This window comes from Chiloscyllium plagiosum, unplaced genomic scaffold (assembly GCF_037043375.1).
Source record: "Chiloscyllium plagiosum isolate Xiang-an unplaced genomic scaffold, Cpla_swu_hap1 HiC_scaffold_37, whole genome shotgun sequence".
Classification (NCBI taxonomy): Eukaryota; Metazoa; Chordata; class Chondrichthyes; order Orectolobiformes; family Hemiscylliidae; genus Chiloscyllium; species Chiloscyllium plagiosum.
The window spans coordinates 26061792-26079199 of NW_028270175.1; the positions used below are offsets into that span (position 1 = coordinate 26061792).

Below are 17408 nucleotides of genomic sequence, written 5' to 3' on the forward strand. Positions count from 1 at the left end.
TTCAGTTTCTGGTTAATAATAACCTTCAGGATAGTGATAAATGCCTCTGCTTGCTGAGTGCTAACCACTTGGGAGATTTGCTTTTGAGAGGACCCCACATGCATGGTTTGTCCTGCCAGATGATGCCTAGAATGCACCACAAACCATGACATCAGAAGTTAAGCTTTTTTTCCATAACTGCAGTAAGCTTCCGTGTTTCACAAAGATCTGAGAAGACAGGCCTTCTGCATCTCCACTCTCAGAACTCTGGTCTGAGCAGGCCCCACTTCCCCAGGGTTCTCTGGATGTCAGTGCTAATTTAGCAATTCTCACTGCTCCAATCAAAGGTACTTTCTCTCCCATATTTTGTTTCTTGCTAGCAAGCGTCAAATATAGACTGGGAGATGTCTGTCTGACAGGAGTACAGCTCACAGTAGGGTTCAACTTAGTGGAATATTGATTTACCTTTCTTGGTGAGTGCTTTACTGCCTGATTTCAGGGGAGCAACTTCATAAATAGATCTAAACTATTCACCCTCTATTTTAAACATGTTCATTTATTCTAGTCTCATTTCCAATGTTGCATCCATTTGATCCATCTGCATGAAAGTATTGAAGCAAAATCACTTCTAAATTCTACTCTATCTTTGCTCCTACCCTTGAGTGTTTTGCGTTATGTACATTGCAGAAAAGTAAAGGTTCCTGTTCGGAGGCAGACCTTCTGCCTGATGATGGGTAAATGGATCAGTCTTGAGTTTATTCCTTTTTTATGAACGGCTATGTGTCTTCATGTTTCCTAGCTTGTGCTGAGATGAAAAAAAGCTGGATTGAATGTCAATATGTGATGCTGGCTCTGTAGGGAGAAAAACAGATCTTCACAGAGGAAAATTACCAGTACTTCTCTTTAATGTTGAACTAATTAGTATGTCTATGTTCATGTGTATCTCTTAAGCATAACTAATTTTAAAATTAAGTCGATGCCTCATTTTTGACCTCCTTATTGATACACAGATCTAGCTATTTCCTTGTCTTGTTTGCATAGATATTTTATAGGAAACCTGAAGTTTCAATCATTTTGAATATTTTTTGGAATAGATGATTTATGAAAGATTGGTATTTATCTGTGGTTGAATACAGTTTAGCATAATTTACTTGCATTTTTATTTGTATGCATTGCAAGTGCAAAGTGGCTAGCTGCTTCAAGTCACAAAGGAGGTTGAGCATTGTGTGATATTCCAGCACTGACAAATATTTTTAGAAATTTCCAAGAATATTTCTGTTTGCACCAGCATTCTGCTTTTCATTTTATGAGAAATAAACAAGGAGTTTAGTATTTTGGATGAAGTATGTGTTTATCTAAAGTCGGTGTCACTGTTGATGATTGCAGCAGCCATTTATCATTCCAGTTAATGCTGATGTAAGAACTAAATCAATTCACTGATTCAGCTGCTGAGATTCTCTAAAGTGTGAAGTTATTTTTTTAAATAAGGTTAGCTTGATCTCAGACTGTAGATCCGATATGCCAGATTCCTGAATCAGCAGAGTTCAATATGCGGCCACCAACTGACTTGTCTTACTATGACTATTTGCTTTGAACCGTTTGTTGTTTTCAGGCATGTAGGATGCCTCACTTCCTGCTGAGTGTTCCTAATTTGATTTTACATTTATTTGAGACTAAAAACAGATTGTGCTTGTCTAATTATGTTACTCATAAAGTTTGTATGGTTAATGACAGAATGAGCCTTTTTCTAGCCAGTATTTATTGATGAAGATCCACTATAGATATGTTTTGACTGTTTTTTGCCTCATTACATATGAAACTAAATTCTGCAAATATAATGAAGTGTGAAGATAACTTTTTTTCTATTCCCCATGTCTTATGAAAATTAGCTTTGTTTAAAACCAGTCGCAAAATAAAAAGTGAATTAAACTAACCAAGTTTTGTGCATGTGGTTAATTTTGAATGCTTAGTTCAGAAACATGCTACATTATCATGGAGCTATATTTATGCTAAGATGGTATTAATCCAAGGTTGTATAAGTGAGTTGTACTAATATTTCATAACTGTTAGAATGAGAAGATGAGTATTTACTTTGTTCCTCTATTGTGAGTCCCTATTGAGAAATATAGGCTTGTATTAGGTGTGGTTACAAAATGTTGCAAATAGACTGGTCATATTATTTAGTTTGTTTTTAATCAACAGGAATGTATACTGGGCTAACTGAGAGTTACATTAAGCTTTTTGGAGAAATTCTCGCTGTAAGTCCCAGTGAAATTATTCACTTACCAAAGTCATCTCATTAACTACCTACTCTGCCCTGCAGCATCCCTCACACATCTGATTATTGCCCCACCTTACCAAGCGCTGTTCCCAGAACAACTTGGCATTAGCAGGTATCCACTGAAAGACCAATATTTCTTGTACCCAACCATCTCTGTGAAGCAGCCATGCACCCGAAAGGGGTGGCAGCCAGTGTTGCCTCTTACTGTCAGTGTAATAGCACAGCAGCCCTGAAGCAACGCTACCCATGACATGCAGCTGACAAGGCTGACACTTACTTCCTTGGGCATGCAACCCCATTCTCTCATCCTAGTCTCTATTTAACTGCCAGGCCATGCACTTTACCTATCCTTGAACACATCCTGTCTGAAGACCTTTCCTGTTACTCATACCCCAAAGCATTGCATCTTGTCATTGTCCAATAGGGAAACATCACATATTGGCAAGAGTTTGGACAGGTATAAACCTGAGCTTTTATTGGCAGCCAGCAAAAGAAGAACATGAAAGCAAGTAGAGGTTGCAGTTCATACCAACAGTGCAAACCGAATGCTGGCATCTTGACCTTGATAGTCCATGATGGTCTAGGTAGGATCTACTGGAACTGAGTATCATTCAAGTGCTGTCTGCCTTGTAATACCTAATCACTTGAGCTCTGTCATCCATAAGGCCACCTTCCTCCAGCTCAGTGTCCTTATCCTTCTCCTCAAATGACTTCCTGTTCTCTTGGTTCCTAAGCATCTATCACGTCACCTTGTTATCTGCCCCAGTTGTGCAGAGGATAGTACGGCACACAGTCTGGATTATGCTGTGATGTGGAAGTGGAGGTGCTGGTGTTGGACTGGGGTGGACAAAGTTAAAAATCACACAACACCAGATTATGATCCAACAGGTTTATTTGAAAGTGCAAGCTTTCGGAGCGCTGTTAGTTCACCAGGTATCTCGTGGGGCAGGATCATAGAACACAGAATTTATAGTAAAAGATCAAAGTGCCATACAGCTGATATGATGTATTAGACAGATCTCGATGGCTGTTAAGTCTTTAATCATCTAGAATGGGGATGCAGGTTTCAATTTATTTAACATGTAACTCCCAAAATTTCTTTCAAGTCTCCATCCTGAGATAGTCTTTCAGATTTATCAGTATATGTCAAAAAAAATCTCAGCTCAGGCATGCACTAAAGGTGTGAGGTTAGAGTTTGTCTGTATCCCAACCTTGAGTCAGACTGGTTCAGGTTCCAAAATAGGAATTCATAAAATGTCACATTGACTAACTGCCTACAGTTTGTGTGCTTTTTGAATAACATCGAATGTATCTGCAAATTCACTCCATAGACTTAGACTTATATATGTCTGTCTGTGCGTGTGTGTGTGCGTGCAATTGTGGCGGAGTATATGCCTGTGAGAGAGTGTGAATCTGTATGTATGTGTGAGAGCATATGTATGAAAGGGTCTGTGTGATTGAGTGTGTATAGCGTAGTGGGATCACCTGTAGTGTGACATGAAGCAAAGATTCTAGTTGAGACCATCATCACGGGTACTGAACTTCGCTATCAGCCTCTGCTCGGCAACTTTGCGTTGTTGCATATCCTGACCTCTGCCATGGAGGACAGTCACCCGAAGATCCAAGGCCTCAGGTCTTTGTGACCATTCCCCAAGGTGGACTTCAGGATGCACAACAATGCAGAGTTGCCGAGCAGAGGCCGATAGCCAAGTTTGGTACCCATGACGATGGTCTCAACCAGAATCTTGGCTTCATGTCACACTACAGGTGATCCCACTACGCTATACACTCTCATACACAATCACACAGACCCTTTCATACATATGCTCTCTCACATACATACAGATTCACACTCTCACACAGGCATATACTCCGCCACACTTGTGTGCACGCACACCATTTAAGCACGTTCGTTCATACACACAGACACACACACTCACACATGCTTAGACATATAGAAATCTAAGTCTGTTGAGTGAATTTGCAGATACATTCGATGTTATTCAAAAAGCTCACAATCTGTAGGCAGTTAGTCAATGTGACCCCCCCCCCCCCTTTGCGATTATCAGACTAGTATTGTGTAGGGGAAAGTAAAAGATAGGTTAGAGGAAGGAGTTGTAAATAGTTGTTGGTCAATTATTCTCTTTTAATAAAATTGTTAATTTTTACTTTAAATAGTGCTTGGTCTCTTGAACTTTCACAGTTATCTGCACAGAATAAATCTTTTCTATGTTGCGGGTTTACATTAAGCAGAAGAGTTTACCACGTGTCGTAACACTGCTAACTTCTGCATTGTTGAGATGACAATGTCAGTTTAGCTAGCACCAATGACATTATACAATTCACGTCTTGAGTAACGTTTGGAGTCTAAGCACATATATTCATAAATGCAAAGAAATGTTTAGCTAGGAAATGTAACTTCATGTACTTGCACTTTTGATGTCCCTGTCATGCTCCTATCACCCATCAAACTGATGTTGACTTTACATATCCTGGGTGTTGTCCCAGCCATGTTTTAGTTTCATTGTGCATCAAGAGCATAGTAAATGATGACAGGGACTGCAGCTCGCAGTGCATTTCTATCAGCACGGTGGCTCACTGGTTTGCACAGCTGTTTCACAGCACCAGGGACCCAGGTTCAATTCCCGCCTCGGGCAACTGTCTGTGTGGAGTTTGCACATTCTCCCCGTGTCTGTTGTGGGTTTCCTCCAGGTGCTCAGGTTTCCTCCCACAATCCAAAGGTGTGCAGGTCAGGTGATTTGGCTACGTAAATTGCCCATACTGTTAGATGCATTAGTCAGGGGTAAATATAGGGAAGGGGAATGGGTCTGGGTGGGTTACTCTTCGGAAGGGCAGTGTGGACATGTTAAGCCTAAGGGCCTGTTTCCATAGTGTAGAGAATCTAATTAATCAGTAAAAAAGCACTAAGCCCCAGCTGGGTGGGAGGTAACCCTCAGGTCCCAATTTACCTCATATTTTGCCTCCAACTGTACGCCTTGCCCCCTGACCATTACACCTGAATAATGCCCTCCTTGCTCTTTGCTGTTTACTCTGTGAAGACCATAGTGGCGGTCCCTATCATTGACGTCTCGCCCTACGGACTACCAGACCTTCTACTGTTCTTTATACCCCCATACAGATTGAGTTTCCCCTGTCATAGTCATACAGAAACAGACCCTTTACTCCATGTCGACCATAATCCCAAACTAAATTAGCCCCACCTGTCTACTCCTGGGCCATATCCCTCCAAACCTTTCCTATTTATGTACTTATACAAATGTCTTTTAAATGTTGTAATTTTACCCACATCCGCCAGTTTCTCAAAGTTCATTCCACATGTGTTTTTAAAAAAAAATTTGCAACTTGTTTCCACTTTCACATAAGCCTCTGCTTCCCTTCTTTTTTCTCACTCTCTGCGCGCTCTATCACTTTGCGCTCATGCGCGCACACGCACACACACACACTTGTGCTCTCTGTATTGCATGCCTTCTCGCTCGCGCTCTCTGTTCTGCTGTCTCGCTCTCATACTCGCTCTCCCTGTCTGTCTGGCTCTCTCTGAACCCCACATCCCCAATCCATCAATATCCCTCTCATCCTCTGTTCCCTTTCCCCTCCCTAAAAAGCTTTACCTCCCTCACTTGTTTTGGCAATGATCTGCCTGCTTGCCCATACAAGCCTCCCTTAAGCACCCGAGTGAACAACAGATGGACATCCAGGATTTTATTCGCCCCTGATATGACTGACATACCCGGGCGCTGTCTTTGCAGCTCCCAGCTGGTGATATGTTTTCCTGACATGATACTGACCTTCCCAGGTTGGCTGTAACCAAACCTGTAAATTGTGCATGAAATGTGCCCCTGACCCACTCTGCTAGGATCCCTGTTAGATTGACGTCTTTCTTGTATTCCCGGACAGATTCTTAATGACAAACAGCCAGTCTGCTTTGATGCAAAAGAGCGCAGCACATTGGCACTTCAGCTAGAGACCGAGATTAATAGGCATGGCAAGCCAAAGCTAGGCATGGATCCTGTGAGCATGCAAGTAGGTACTGGGTATGAAGGCAGCCCTGAGGTGCAACCTGGTCCAATCTGTGAGCTGGGTGTCTGTCCCCATGTGCAAGTGTCCCTGTTGCAGCCTTTCAGAACTAGTTGCCAGTGAGCCCTGCAATGCAAGTCTGTTCTTCCTAATATCCTTCAAGTGGATCGGAGAGGTGGTGTGATAGGTTGGCAAATACTTGCCAACGTCCATTGAAGGGAAGTATATGTGTGGCTGTTGCCAACGGATTGTGCCCTGTGATGCAGTTTGGGGCTGATCTGCATGAAGGCTTGCTGCAGCCAGTGGTGAGCTGAAGTTGCTGTGTACCTGCTGTGATTTCCATATCATGATTTCTTTACGCCTGGCTTGTTTGACACATTTGGTAAGATAGGAATCTGAATATTAATTTGGCAAGTTGCATTATTAATAAGGAGTTTTAAAGCAATAATCGCCTTTGATTGGCAGCTCGCCATTCTCTCGTGATAAACTTGTCTCGCCACCTGGCAAAGGCATAAAAAGATGCTCCTGGACTAAATGTACAATTATGCGACAATCATATCATAGTCTACATTGCTCAGACCCCTATGAGATTCTGCCTACTGTATAGATTTGGAGATTATTATACATTGCATGACATTTTAATAGAATAATAGATTAATTTTCTTAACAAGCAACTCTTAAATAATTAGTACTGTAATTAACATTCTTGAAGCAAGAGATGAGTTGAATGATTTTTAGCTTTTAATCTTTAAGATGGAATGACAGTTTGGTAGAAATTTCCCAAAATTTCAGACTGCATTTTTTTTAAGCAAAAGAAAACAGCTGCTTGTTGAATTTTTACAACTCAGTTGTGGAATAATCCTCCAGGTATTAGAACTTTGGCAGCTTAGCATGATCTGACCTTGCTGTTGCAGTGTGTTTTGCAGCACTGCTAGAAGTCGGTGAGGCTTGGATATCACTCGGTGGGACAAGGGAATAAATAGTGGAACCAACCAGAGAACATTGTTTTTGATTTTGTGATTGTTAAATTTCATGAATGGATTATACTGGACATTATGAATTTATTTTAGAATTGCTTGGCATTTTATTTTAGTTAAATGAAAGATTTTGTGGCTTTGAAATACACCCAAACAGACTGATAATTATCAAGTGAGGACCACACCTTGTATGAACATTTTGATTAATGTTTAATTAAAATTTAACCCAGGAATAATTTCTAAATTTGTAGTACATGTAGATTAAAACAATTATGTTAATTTTGAATCAAAAATTTCCAGTTGATTGTTTTCAGATATGACAATTGTATGCAGTAAAATAATGTTGGCAGCATTTGTGAAGGGAATGTATTGAAATCTTTAGTTACTGCCCTTTTATTAGAATTGAAACTGTTCAAATCTGTTGTCTTGTTATATGATATATCTTGTTATTCCAGCACTTATACTTCCAGAATTTTATAATTTTTGCTTCTATATTTTGTTACATGTGTAATGTCATAATGCACAATACATGCCCCCATAACCATACCTGGATGAAAATAGAATTGAAATGGAAATAAAACAGAAAATGTATTCTTTGTTAATTTTGAATGTATTTTGATTTCACTGAATAACAATTGGATTTTAGTTTGAAAAGCTCAGATATTGGGACAACCTATTGTGTAGTAAATAAATATTGCCAGATGGGGAACATATCACATGATTAACTTGGTTAGGCTGCAAGGGCAAAATGGTAATTTTAGTTTCAATTGCTTGCCTACAGATACACTGAAAATCTTCTATTCACTCCAGAACTCTCTTTAAGCAGGAGACCTTGGTCTTCAGTTACCTTCTCAGTAGTTAGCCATTCAATTTTACATGTGCAGATTCCAGTCAGTAGTTAACATTTGAAAAATTTCATGTCACTTATCACTTTGATAACATGAATACTAGATAATCTATTATATATAGTATTGGCAATTATTCCTGCTTTAGAATAGCATAGTGTGTTTTTTTCTGTTCAGCTATCTTTGAATTAATTCCTGTCGCACCTAAAATGTTCTGTTGGAATGATGATTAATATTTGAACAAATAAGGTTCGATGGCTTTAAAAGGTTGTTAATGTTTGGGGATTAAACAACGCTGTAACTAGAGCAGTTTACGTTATGTGCAGGAATCTGACACAGGGGAGATTCCTGGAAGAAAAAGTAACATTAACACATCGTTGATGCAGTCCTTCATTGACTTTGTTCTAGCTGAGTATTTTTAGCTGCCTTGCCAGTTGGATCCAATTATTACTTTATACCAATTAATTCTTCTCTACCCCTAATTAACACTAATTTTACAAAAGCACGTTAGTTAGGATGTTAAAAACAAAATAAAAGAAAAGGTTCTTTGGCCCCCAATGGATTTGTTCTTTTAAGAGCCAAAATATATTCTGCTCTATTGTGAACTCTAACCTCCAATTTTGTATTCTGCAAACCTGAAATTGAATTAACTAAATTTCAGAAAAATTAATTCAATTTTTACCTTCAATATTAAATCCCTGATCACCTGTCCTCCAAAACCCTCCCTTCCCCAACTCATGTTGCTTTAACAGTTCTGCATCATCGAATATTACCTCAGTCTGTACTTGATCTCTACTGTATGCAGGCCCTTAAGCGATAAGATATTTGTCTATCTCCCTTTATGAAAGGCCTGATGAATACAGCATCAACAGATTTTGTTAGGAGTCAGTTAATATGACTGATACTTAAGGTAGTAGGTTAATTGAGATTTACTACTTTGATCCTGTGCTCCCAAGTCATACATATGCAGTGTAGGGACAGTCTGTGCAAAGTTACATTGTCTGCAATGTTTTGGAGATTACCCTCACTGGAAATATTGAGCCATTAGGCTTACAGATTCTAAATTTATTTTTCTCAACTGCTTTGGCTAACATTTCATCATGTAATCCTATGCAGTTAAAAGAAAATAATGTTAATTGGTTATTAGATTAGATTACTTAGTGTGGAAACAGGCCCTTTGGCCCATAACTACAAATTACGACTATGATTAACAGAATTCTTCCCATTCGACCCTGACCGGATCAATTATTATTTCTTTAGAATAGAGATAAGAATTGTAGATGTGAACTGCTCAATGTGTGCATGTTGAAGGGCCTGTTCTATGCTGTATCACTCTGCCTCTTTGACTACATTTGAATAAGTCTCAGTGCTGGAATCTTCACTGCATTTGACTCCTGTCATAAGTGCTTATGTGGTTTGCTTGAAAGGAATTTATAAAGATGCAACAATATATTTGCATTCCTGAAAAACACAGGCTGTTTACTCTTGAAGAGATCTCATAGTATGATGTGTAGAATTCTATATATTATAACATTTTAAATGTAAAAACAATTCTGATGGTTAAATTAGATTCCCTACAGTGTGGAAACAGGCGCTTTGGCCCAACAAGTTCACACTGACCCTCTGAAGAGTAACCCACCCAGGCCCATTTCCCTCGGCTAATGCACCCAACTCCATGGCCAATTCACCTGACCTGCATATCTTTGGACTGTGGGAGGAAACCCACGCAGACACAAGGAGAATGTGCAATCTCAACACAGTCGCCCAAGACTGGAATCGAACCTGGGTCCCTGACTGTCAGGCAGCAGTGCTAACCAGTGAGCGACCGTGCCACATTCAATAACAATGTTGAATAATATTGTGGAACCCAACAAGCTTTGTTTCACAGTTTCTATTTATTAGATCTATTGTAGTTATAAAATTAATTGCAATTCCAATTTTGGAGGTGAGCTCTTGAGTGTGGGACTCCTGTTTAAAGATATTAATAATTTTTTATGTATCTAACATTGTTACGTGGTGTATTTTATATCTCTGGTTACCTTGTAAATGATCTAATTTGTATCTGACTGCTGGGCAACCTATTTGTATATTATTCTTGACATCTCAAAATTAAGCTTTTGAGAGGCTGTAAATTTTTATGTACATGTAGTTGCCTTCAGCAAAATCTTAGGCCACCTCATTGCATGATTGAGGTTTAAGTGAAGTTTAATGTTCTCTATTTCACAGCTATGGTGGAAATCTTATTATACACATTTATATCGAACATTAGCTAGTAATATCCTCCTCCATTTTGCCAAACAAGAATCTTTCTTACATTTTATGGTTCAAGAACAAATATATCACTGGAAGCAGTCGGTCAATTCAAACTTCTAACCAATGGCTTTCCTTTGCAGTAGTGATTCTAGCAGCAGTTCCAGTGATGAATCTCCAGCAAGATCCGTTCAGTCTGCTGCAGTCCCTGCACCGCCAGTTCAACTCCCAACACCTGTGGAAAAGGATGAACCACGTAAGAGCTATGGAATCAAAGTCCAAAATTTGCCTGTACGCTCTACTGGTGAGTAAATACTGTGTCTAAAAGCAATTTGAACTTTCAGGAGTTGAAATGTTTTTTCCAGTTCTATTCGACATAACTCAATTTCTAAAGTTCTGAAGAAAAGTCAAATGAGACTCCAAATATTACCTTAATGTCTCCAAAGATGCTGCCAGACCTGAGTTTTTCTAGTACTATTTTTATTTCAGAACTCCAGCACCTACAGTTTTTTGCTTAAATTTAACTCAGTTTCTGGAACAAACCTGACATGGTTTTTAAAAAGTTATAAGAACCACCTGGCAACCAATTTTGAATTTTTTTAAAGGCCAGAATATTTTAATTTATGGAATACTGTAATGTTATTTTTTGGAAATGATTATACATAGTTTACAATAGATGAGTTCCTTCATGTGACGCTTAACAGTATTTTAACTTCACTGCACAAATCGTTTTCAGTTTTTAAATCAGGCACTTCAATCCAGTTTAAAATTATCAGTTGGTAGCTTCTTGGCTATTTGTACTCACTGTGACTTCTTCAATTTTTCATGTGAGCATTGCAAAGTCTTTCTGCTTTAGCTAGAATTTTCTGAGGAAAAATATAAATTAGACTTAAATTGTAGAGGAAAAGAAGAAATCGTGCAGTTTATCTGTGGAAATTACAAAATCAAAATCTGCTGATAGATTGGAAAATAAGTGAAAAGGATCCAAGGAGGCTACAAAGGGGAATGAATATGTTATGTGAGTGGACAAAGATCTAGCAAGTGGAATATTGTGTGGAAAAATGTGATATTCTGTTTTGTAGGAAAAATAAAAGCAGCATTATAAATTAAATGTTGAGAGATGGTAGAGCTCTGAGATGCTTGGGTATGTGATTGTATTAGTGCATGAATCATGGAAAACTGGTATGCTGGTACAGCAAGTAATTAGGCAAGTTAGAGTGCTATCCCTTATTGCAAAGGGACTTTGGACACAAAGTAGAAAGATTATGTTTCAATTATGAGGAGCTCTGGTGGGATCACATCTGGAATATTGGTACAACATTGGTCACCTTATTTAAGAAAAGAAGTGAAAGTTTGCTACACTAATATCTGGACTAATCAGATCCCCTCAAAATGAAGGGTGAGACCAGCTCGACTTGTATCTGCTGGAGTTCAGAAATGTAAAATTTCATTTGATTGACACCTAAGGGAAATCAGTTGGGTGTGGAAAGAATGTTTCCATTTATGAAATAATCTAGAACTAGGGATCATTGTTTAAAACTAAGAGGTTACCCGTTTAAAACAGATGTGGCTAAATTATTTCCGTCAAGGATGGGAGTCTTTGGACCACTCTTCCTGAAAAGCAGTGGAAGCAGAGTCTTTAAATATTTGTAAGGCAGAAGTGGACAGGTTCTTGGGAAGGTTGAAAGCTGACCAGCAGTAGACATGATTGAGGATTTGAAGGCACAGTCCATTCAGACATAGTTATACAGCACAGAAACAGACCCTTCAGTCCAACCAGTCCATGCCAAACTAAACTAGTCCCACCTGCTTAATCCTGGACCATATCCCTGCAGATCTTTCCTATTCATGTACTTATCCAAATGTTTTTTAAACTTTGATATTGTACCCACATTCACAGCTTCCTCAGGAATTTAATTCCACACATAAATCATCCTCTTTTTTTTTTAAAGAAAGTGCCCCCATATCTTTTTTTAATCTCCCTCCTCTCAAAAATGTGCCCCCTAGTCTTGAAATCCTCCATCCTAGAGAAAAGAGAATTACCATTAACTATCTATACTCATTATTTTATAAAGTTCTATACGGTCATCTCTCAACCTCCTACACTCCAGTGAAAAAGGTCCCAGCCTTTCTTCATAACTCAAACCTTCCATTCCTGGCAACATCCTAGTAAATCTCTTCTGAACCGTCTCCAGCTTATTAATATCCTTCCTCGAACTGGGTGACCACAACAGGACACAGTATTCCAGAGGAGGTCTCACCAATGTCCTATACAATCTCAACATGACTTCCCAATTCCTATAATCAAAGGACGGAGCAATGAAGGCAAGTGTGTCAAACATCTTTTTAACCACCCTGCCTCTACGTGACAAAAACTTCAAAGAATTATATACCTGCACCCCTAGGTCCCTCTGTTCTACAACACTATCCAAGGCCCTACCATTAATTGTATAAGCCTTAGTCTTACTTGTTGTACCAAAGTGCAATACCTCGCATTTGTCTAGATTTGAACTCCCATCTGACATTTTTCAGCCTATTGACCCATTTGTAATCTTCAAAAACCTTCTTCACTGTCCACTGTGCCATTCATTTTGGTGTCGTCCACAACTTACTAACGATGCCTTGTAAATTCAATTCAAAATCATTTATATAAATGAGTCAAAAGAGGATTCTGAAATGATCCCTGTAGAACATCGCTGGTCACTGGCCTCCAGTCCGTGAAGCAGCCCTCCATCCCATTGTTTCCTGTTGTTAAGCCAATTATGTATCCAATTGGCAGGCTCACCTTGAATTTCATGTAACCTAATTTTACTAATTAGTCGGCTATGTGGAACCTTATTGAAGGCTTTACTAAAGTCAAAGTAAACAATGTCAACTGTTCTGCTCTCAATCTTTTTGGTAACTTCCTCAAAAAACTCGATTAAGTTTGTGAGACACTATTTTCTTTGGGTAAAATCATGCTGACTATCCTTGATCAATTTTTGCCTCTCTAAATGTCCTATTTGTTTTATAGTCGCCTTCAACAATTTACCCACAACCACAGTCAGGCTCTCAGGTCTGTTATTCTCCAGTTTCTTCTTGCAACCTTTCTTTAAGCAAGGTACAACATTAGCTACCCTCCAGTCATTAGGCACCTCATCCATAGTTATAGATGATCCAAATATTTCTGTACGGGGTCTCGCAATTTCCTCACTTACTTCCCACAATGTTCTGGAATACATTAGATTTGTCCTGGAGATTTTGTCACCTTTTTATATTCTCCAAGACCTCCCTGATATTATGAAATGGCAGAGCAGGCTTGATGGACCAAATGGTCCAATCCTGCATTCTGTTCATGAAAGCATATTTGAACTGTTTAGTGTGCCCTGAAGTTAAGCAGATGGAAATAAAGACTTGATTTTAAAAAGCATTTGCCAATTCATATCAAATATTTCCAATTTTTATAGCATATTGAAAATCAAAAATAACACTGCAACAGAATATTAGAATATGTCATTACAAAAACATTCGGCAAAAGCACGCTGGTGGCAAAACAGTTTTAGGCAAAGAGTAAAACAATTATGTAGGTCACAGTTCTAGATTTAATTCCCTGTATCTGTAATTAGCTGGTGTTTGTTAGCATGGCCAAAGTCAATCTACAGTCCACCATGTTATAGAAAATTGGGCCACATTTCCTGATTGTGATTCTTGTCTAATAGCCCTGCTGAAAATGCATGTATAACAGTTGGATGAGGGTGGAATCTGTTGATGACCCCACATTATTGAATAGCCTGGCAGCACTTGTACAGATTACATTTGAAAAATGGCCAGTTTTGCAAGTCCTGAAAGCCATTTCAAAAGTTATACCCCAGTAAGGACGAAATATTTTTGGATGTGAGGGAAACATTTAACAGGAAAATGAGAAAGAACAAATGGTACATATACTTGTGAGTTTTGAGAAGATTTGTAGCTCAGGTTGAGGTTCTGGATGTAAGTTTGCTCGCTGAGCTGGAAGGTTTATTTTCAGATGTTTCGTCACCATACTAGGCAACATCTCCAGAAACCATAGCCACTGTCTCCTACATCAAAGACATCTTGGAAATGATTGCCAGACTACTCAGACCCCTTGGCATCATGGTAGCCCATAAACCCACCAACACACTAAAACGGCAGCTAATGAACATGAAAGACCCTATACAGACAACAAGCAAAACTAATGTCATTTACAAAATACCTTGCAAGAACCGTAACAAACACTACATTGGACAAACAGGCAGAAAACTAGCCACCAGGGTACATGAACATTAACTAGTCACAAAATGACATGACCCACTCTCACTAGTTTCCTTACATGTGGATGAGGAAGGACACCACTTCGACTGGAACAACACATCCATCCTAGGACCAGCCAAACAGACACGCACGAGAACTCCTAGAAGCATGGCATTCCAACCGGAAATCTATCAACAAACAGATTGACTTGGATCCCATTTACTACCCCCTGAGAAAAAGAACAGGAAATCATATCACCACAGGAAATGGTGTCACACGCCCTAGGAAACTCAAACATATAACTAGAAAGTGGGCTACACCACCAGTGCTTCATTTGGAGGCTCACTGAAGATGTTGCCTGGTATGGTGACGAAACAACTGAAAACAAACATTCCAGCTCAACGAGCAAACCTACATCCAGTACGTATACTTTTAACCCTGCATGCTTGTATTCTAGCATTTCAAGCAATTTTAATTATGTAATAATCAGACTTAATTTTTGTGATTATTAAAAGCCTAAGTAATCTATCTCTTATGATTTAGTTGAATGTTGTTGGAAATTAAAATAGTCCAAAGTTCACAGCTTTCATGCTTAATCTGAAAATATTCTGAATAAATTGAAACTGGATAATTGGGCCAAAGGCAGTGTACAGAATTTAAAGTGAAGGCTCGCAAAGTTGATGCCTGCTTCATTTCAACAGAAGTATGCAATGGAAATTGTAAATTTTGTATAATAGAAGAGTGGCATACCTTATAATCTCTCAACTGGCCATAATTAAATAATACTCATATAGAAATTGCAATTTTACATTTGAGATTTTCTGTTTTTGGAGATCTGAATCTTCACTGCATTTCTAACTTATTAAACTGCTGACCAATTGCTTACTGAAGTGTATAGAAAAGATCTGACTTGAAATAGAGGAAGCTCCAGCAATTAAAATTATTTGTCACAAGTCACTTTGGATAGCTTGGTTCAGTTTCTCCCTCCAATTAGTTTAACAGAGGTTGTCATTGTCTCTCTACTTCCTGAATCAATGACTAATACTAGCCTGTCTCAAGATTTTGGTAGCTCTCCGATGGCACTCACTAAAAATGAAGAGTACCTTCTAGCCCAGATCAGAAGCATGTTTTTAAAATTGGAAATAGCTAACTAACTTGAAGGGCAGATACCTTGTATTGCATATTTTCACTGAAAGGTTTCATTTTTGCATTTAGATACAAGCCTTAAAGATGGTCTTTTCCATGAATTTAAAAAGTATGGGAAAGTAACATCTGTGCAAATCCATGGTGCATCTGAAGAACGCTATGGTCTCGTATTCTTTCGACAACAGGAAGACCAAGAGAAGGCCATGAATGCATCAAAGGGGAAGTTATTTTTTGGTATGCAGATTGAAGTTACTGCGTGGACAGGCCCAGGTAGGTGTTTACTGAGCAGCAGCAAAGTTTTGAGAGGAAGGATGTGAAAGTATAGACCACATCATGGCAAAGGCATAGTGACAATAAGGAATATCTGAGTTTTGAATTATTTTTATTTTTTGGATTTGCAAATCAGTTGTGTATTCTTTTTTTATCTTGCTGAAACACCAAGATGCATAGACAATTGTTGTTACTCCTGATGTTCCAGTGCTTAGCCCACTGAAATATTTTGTGGAAATCAGTTCTTGGAAATATACTGCAGGATAGTGGGGTGTGGATGTGCATGCAAGGTTCCCTTCTATTGGGTGCCTGGTTTCAATCCTGACTTAGAAAGTTACTGATCTGATTCAATGGGAAGAAATGTAGGATCAATAGTTCCATTAAACTATACCTATAGTACATAATCCTGATGGTATTTTCATTTCCCTTATGGATTTTGCATCAAGTATGCTCTAATAGCATTTCCCATACTTGACAGAGGAAGGAATATTTTCCCTGGCATATTTTAAGGTTGAGAAGGATGTAAATTGTGTTCTGGATATGCAGAAAATAAGAAAAGATCTGCATGGGCAACAGATAAAGAGGCAGGGATCTAAATGGTCCATGAATTATATTACAAGTATCAGTGACTTGGTTGACTTTCTGTGAATGTTAGCTTGATCTTGACATCCTGCAAGATAATGTAAAATTAGAATCAGTGATTGATAAATATGTGGCGCAGCGTATTGTCTAGTTAATTACAGCTGTTACAGAAATGAATGAGGATTGGAGAAAGGATACTGATGGCATCCCCATGATGAAATAGCTTTTGTAACGTATATTGTCAAATTTGTTCTGGTGACATAATGTTTTCAATTTTTTATTCATTTGGGACCCCTTGCAGAAACTGAAAGTGAAAATGAATTTCGACCATTGGATGACCGAATAGATGAGTTTCATCCCAAGGCCACAAGAACATTATTTATTGGAAATCTGGAGAAAACCACAACCTATGGAGATCTCCGAAACATCTTTGAACGATTCGGGGAAATTGTGGTATGTATGTTACTTGGGTTGATCACTATGGTGTTGATTGGAATTCATTCCTTCTAAGAACTCCATCACTGGGAGGTGTAAATTATTTAAAGTTTTTTTTAAGGCATTCATTATCTACCTTTTGCTTATCCTCCATTTTGATTATCTTTCAGAACTTTTGCAGCACATGGCCATGTGTAGAACATTACTGCATTTCAAGCTATTTTTATGAGTTGTGTTGAATCCTTTTTTTCTCCCCACAGTGAATAACCTACATCTGTTGTTTATTTTGTGTGTGTGATTTCATTCATCCCTGCGGGTGGACAACATCGGTCACACTTATTGAGATGATGTGCCTGA

The 17408-nt window shown here is 38.6% G+C and overlaps 1 protein-coding gene across 16 annotated transcripts in view; it reads left to right on the plus strand.

Moving 5' to 3' along the window:
- Positions 1–17408, plus strand: part of LOC122540264 (msx2-interacting protein) — a 104905-nt gene that overhangs the window by 58090 nt on the left and 29407 nt on the right. For 12 of the 16 annotated variants that reach the window (XR_015753467.1, XM_087980506.1, XM_087980491.1 and 9 more), the window contains 3 exons: positions 10511–10671; positions 15834–16033; positions 16905–17069. Coding sequence is in view for 15 of the 16 variants with exons in the window: in XM_087980506.1 (XP_087836632.1) it covers positions 10511–10671; positions 15834–16033; positions 16905–17069 (526 nt within the window). In the remaining variant the exon portion in view is untranslated. Of the gene's footprint in view, positions 1–10510; positions 10672–15833; positions 16035–16904; positions 17070–17408 lie in introns of all 16 variants that reach the window. The other 4 variants (XM_087980494.1, XM_087980501.1, XM_087980498.1 and 1 more) reach the window with 2 other exon arrangements.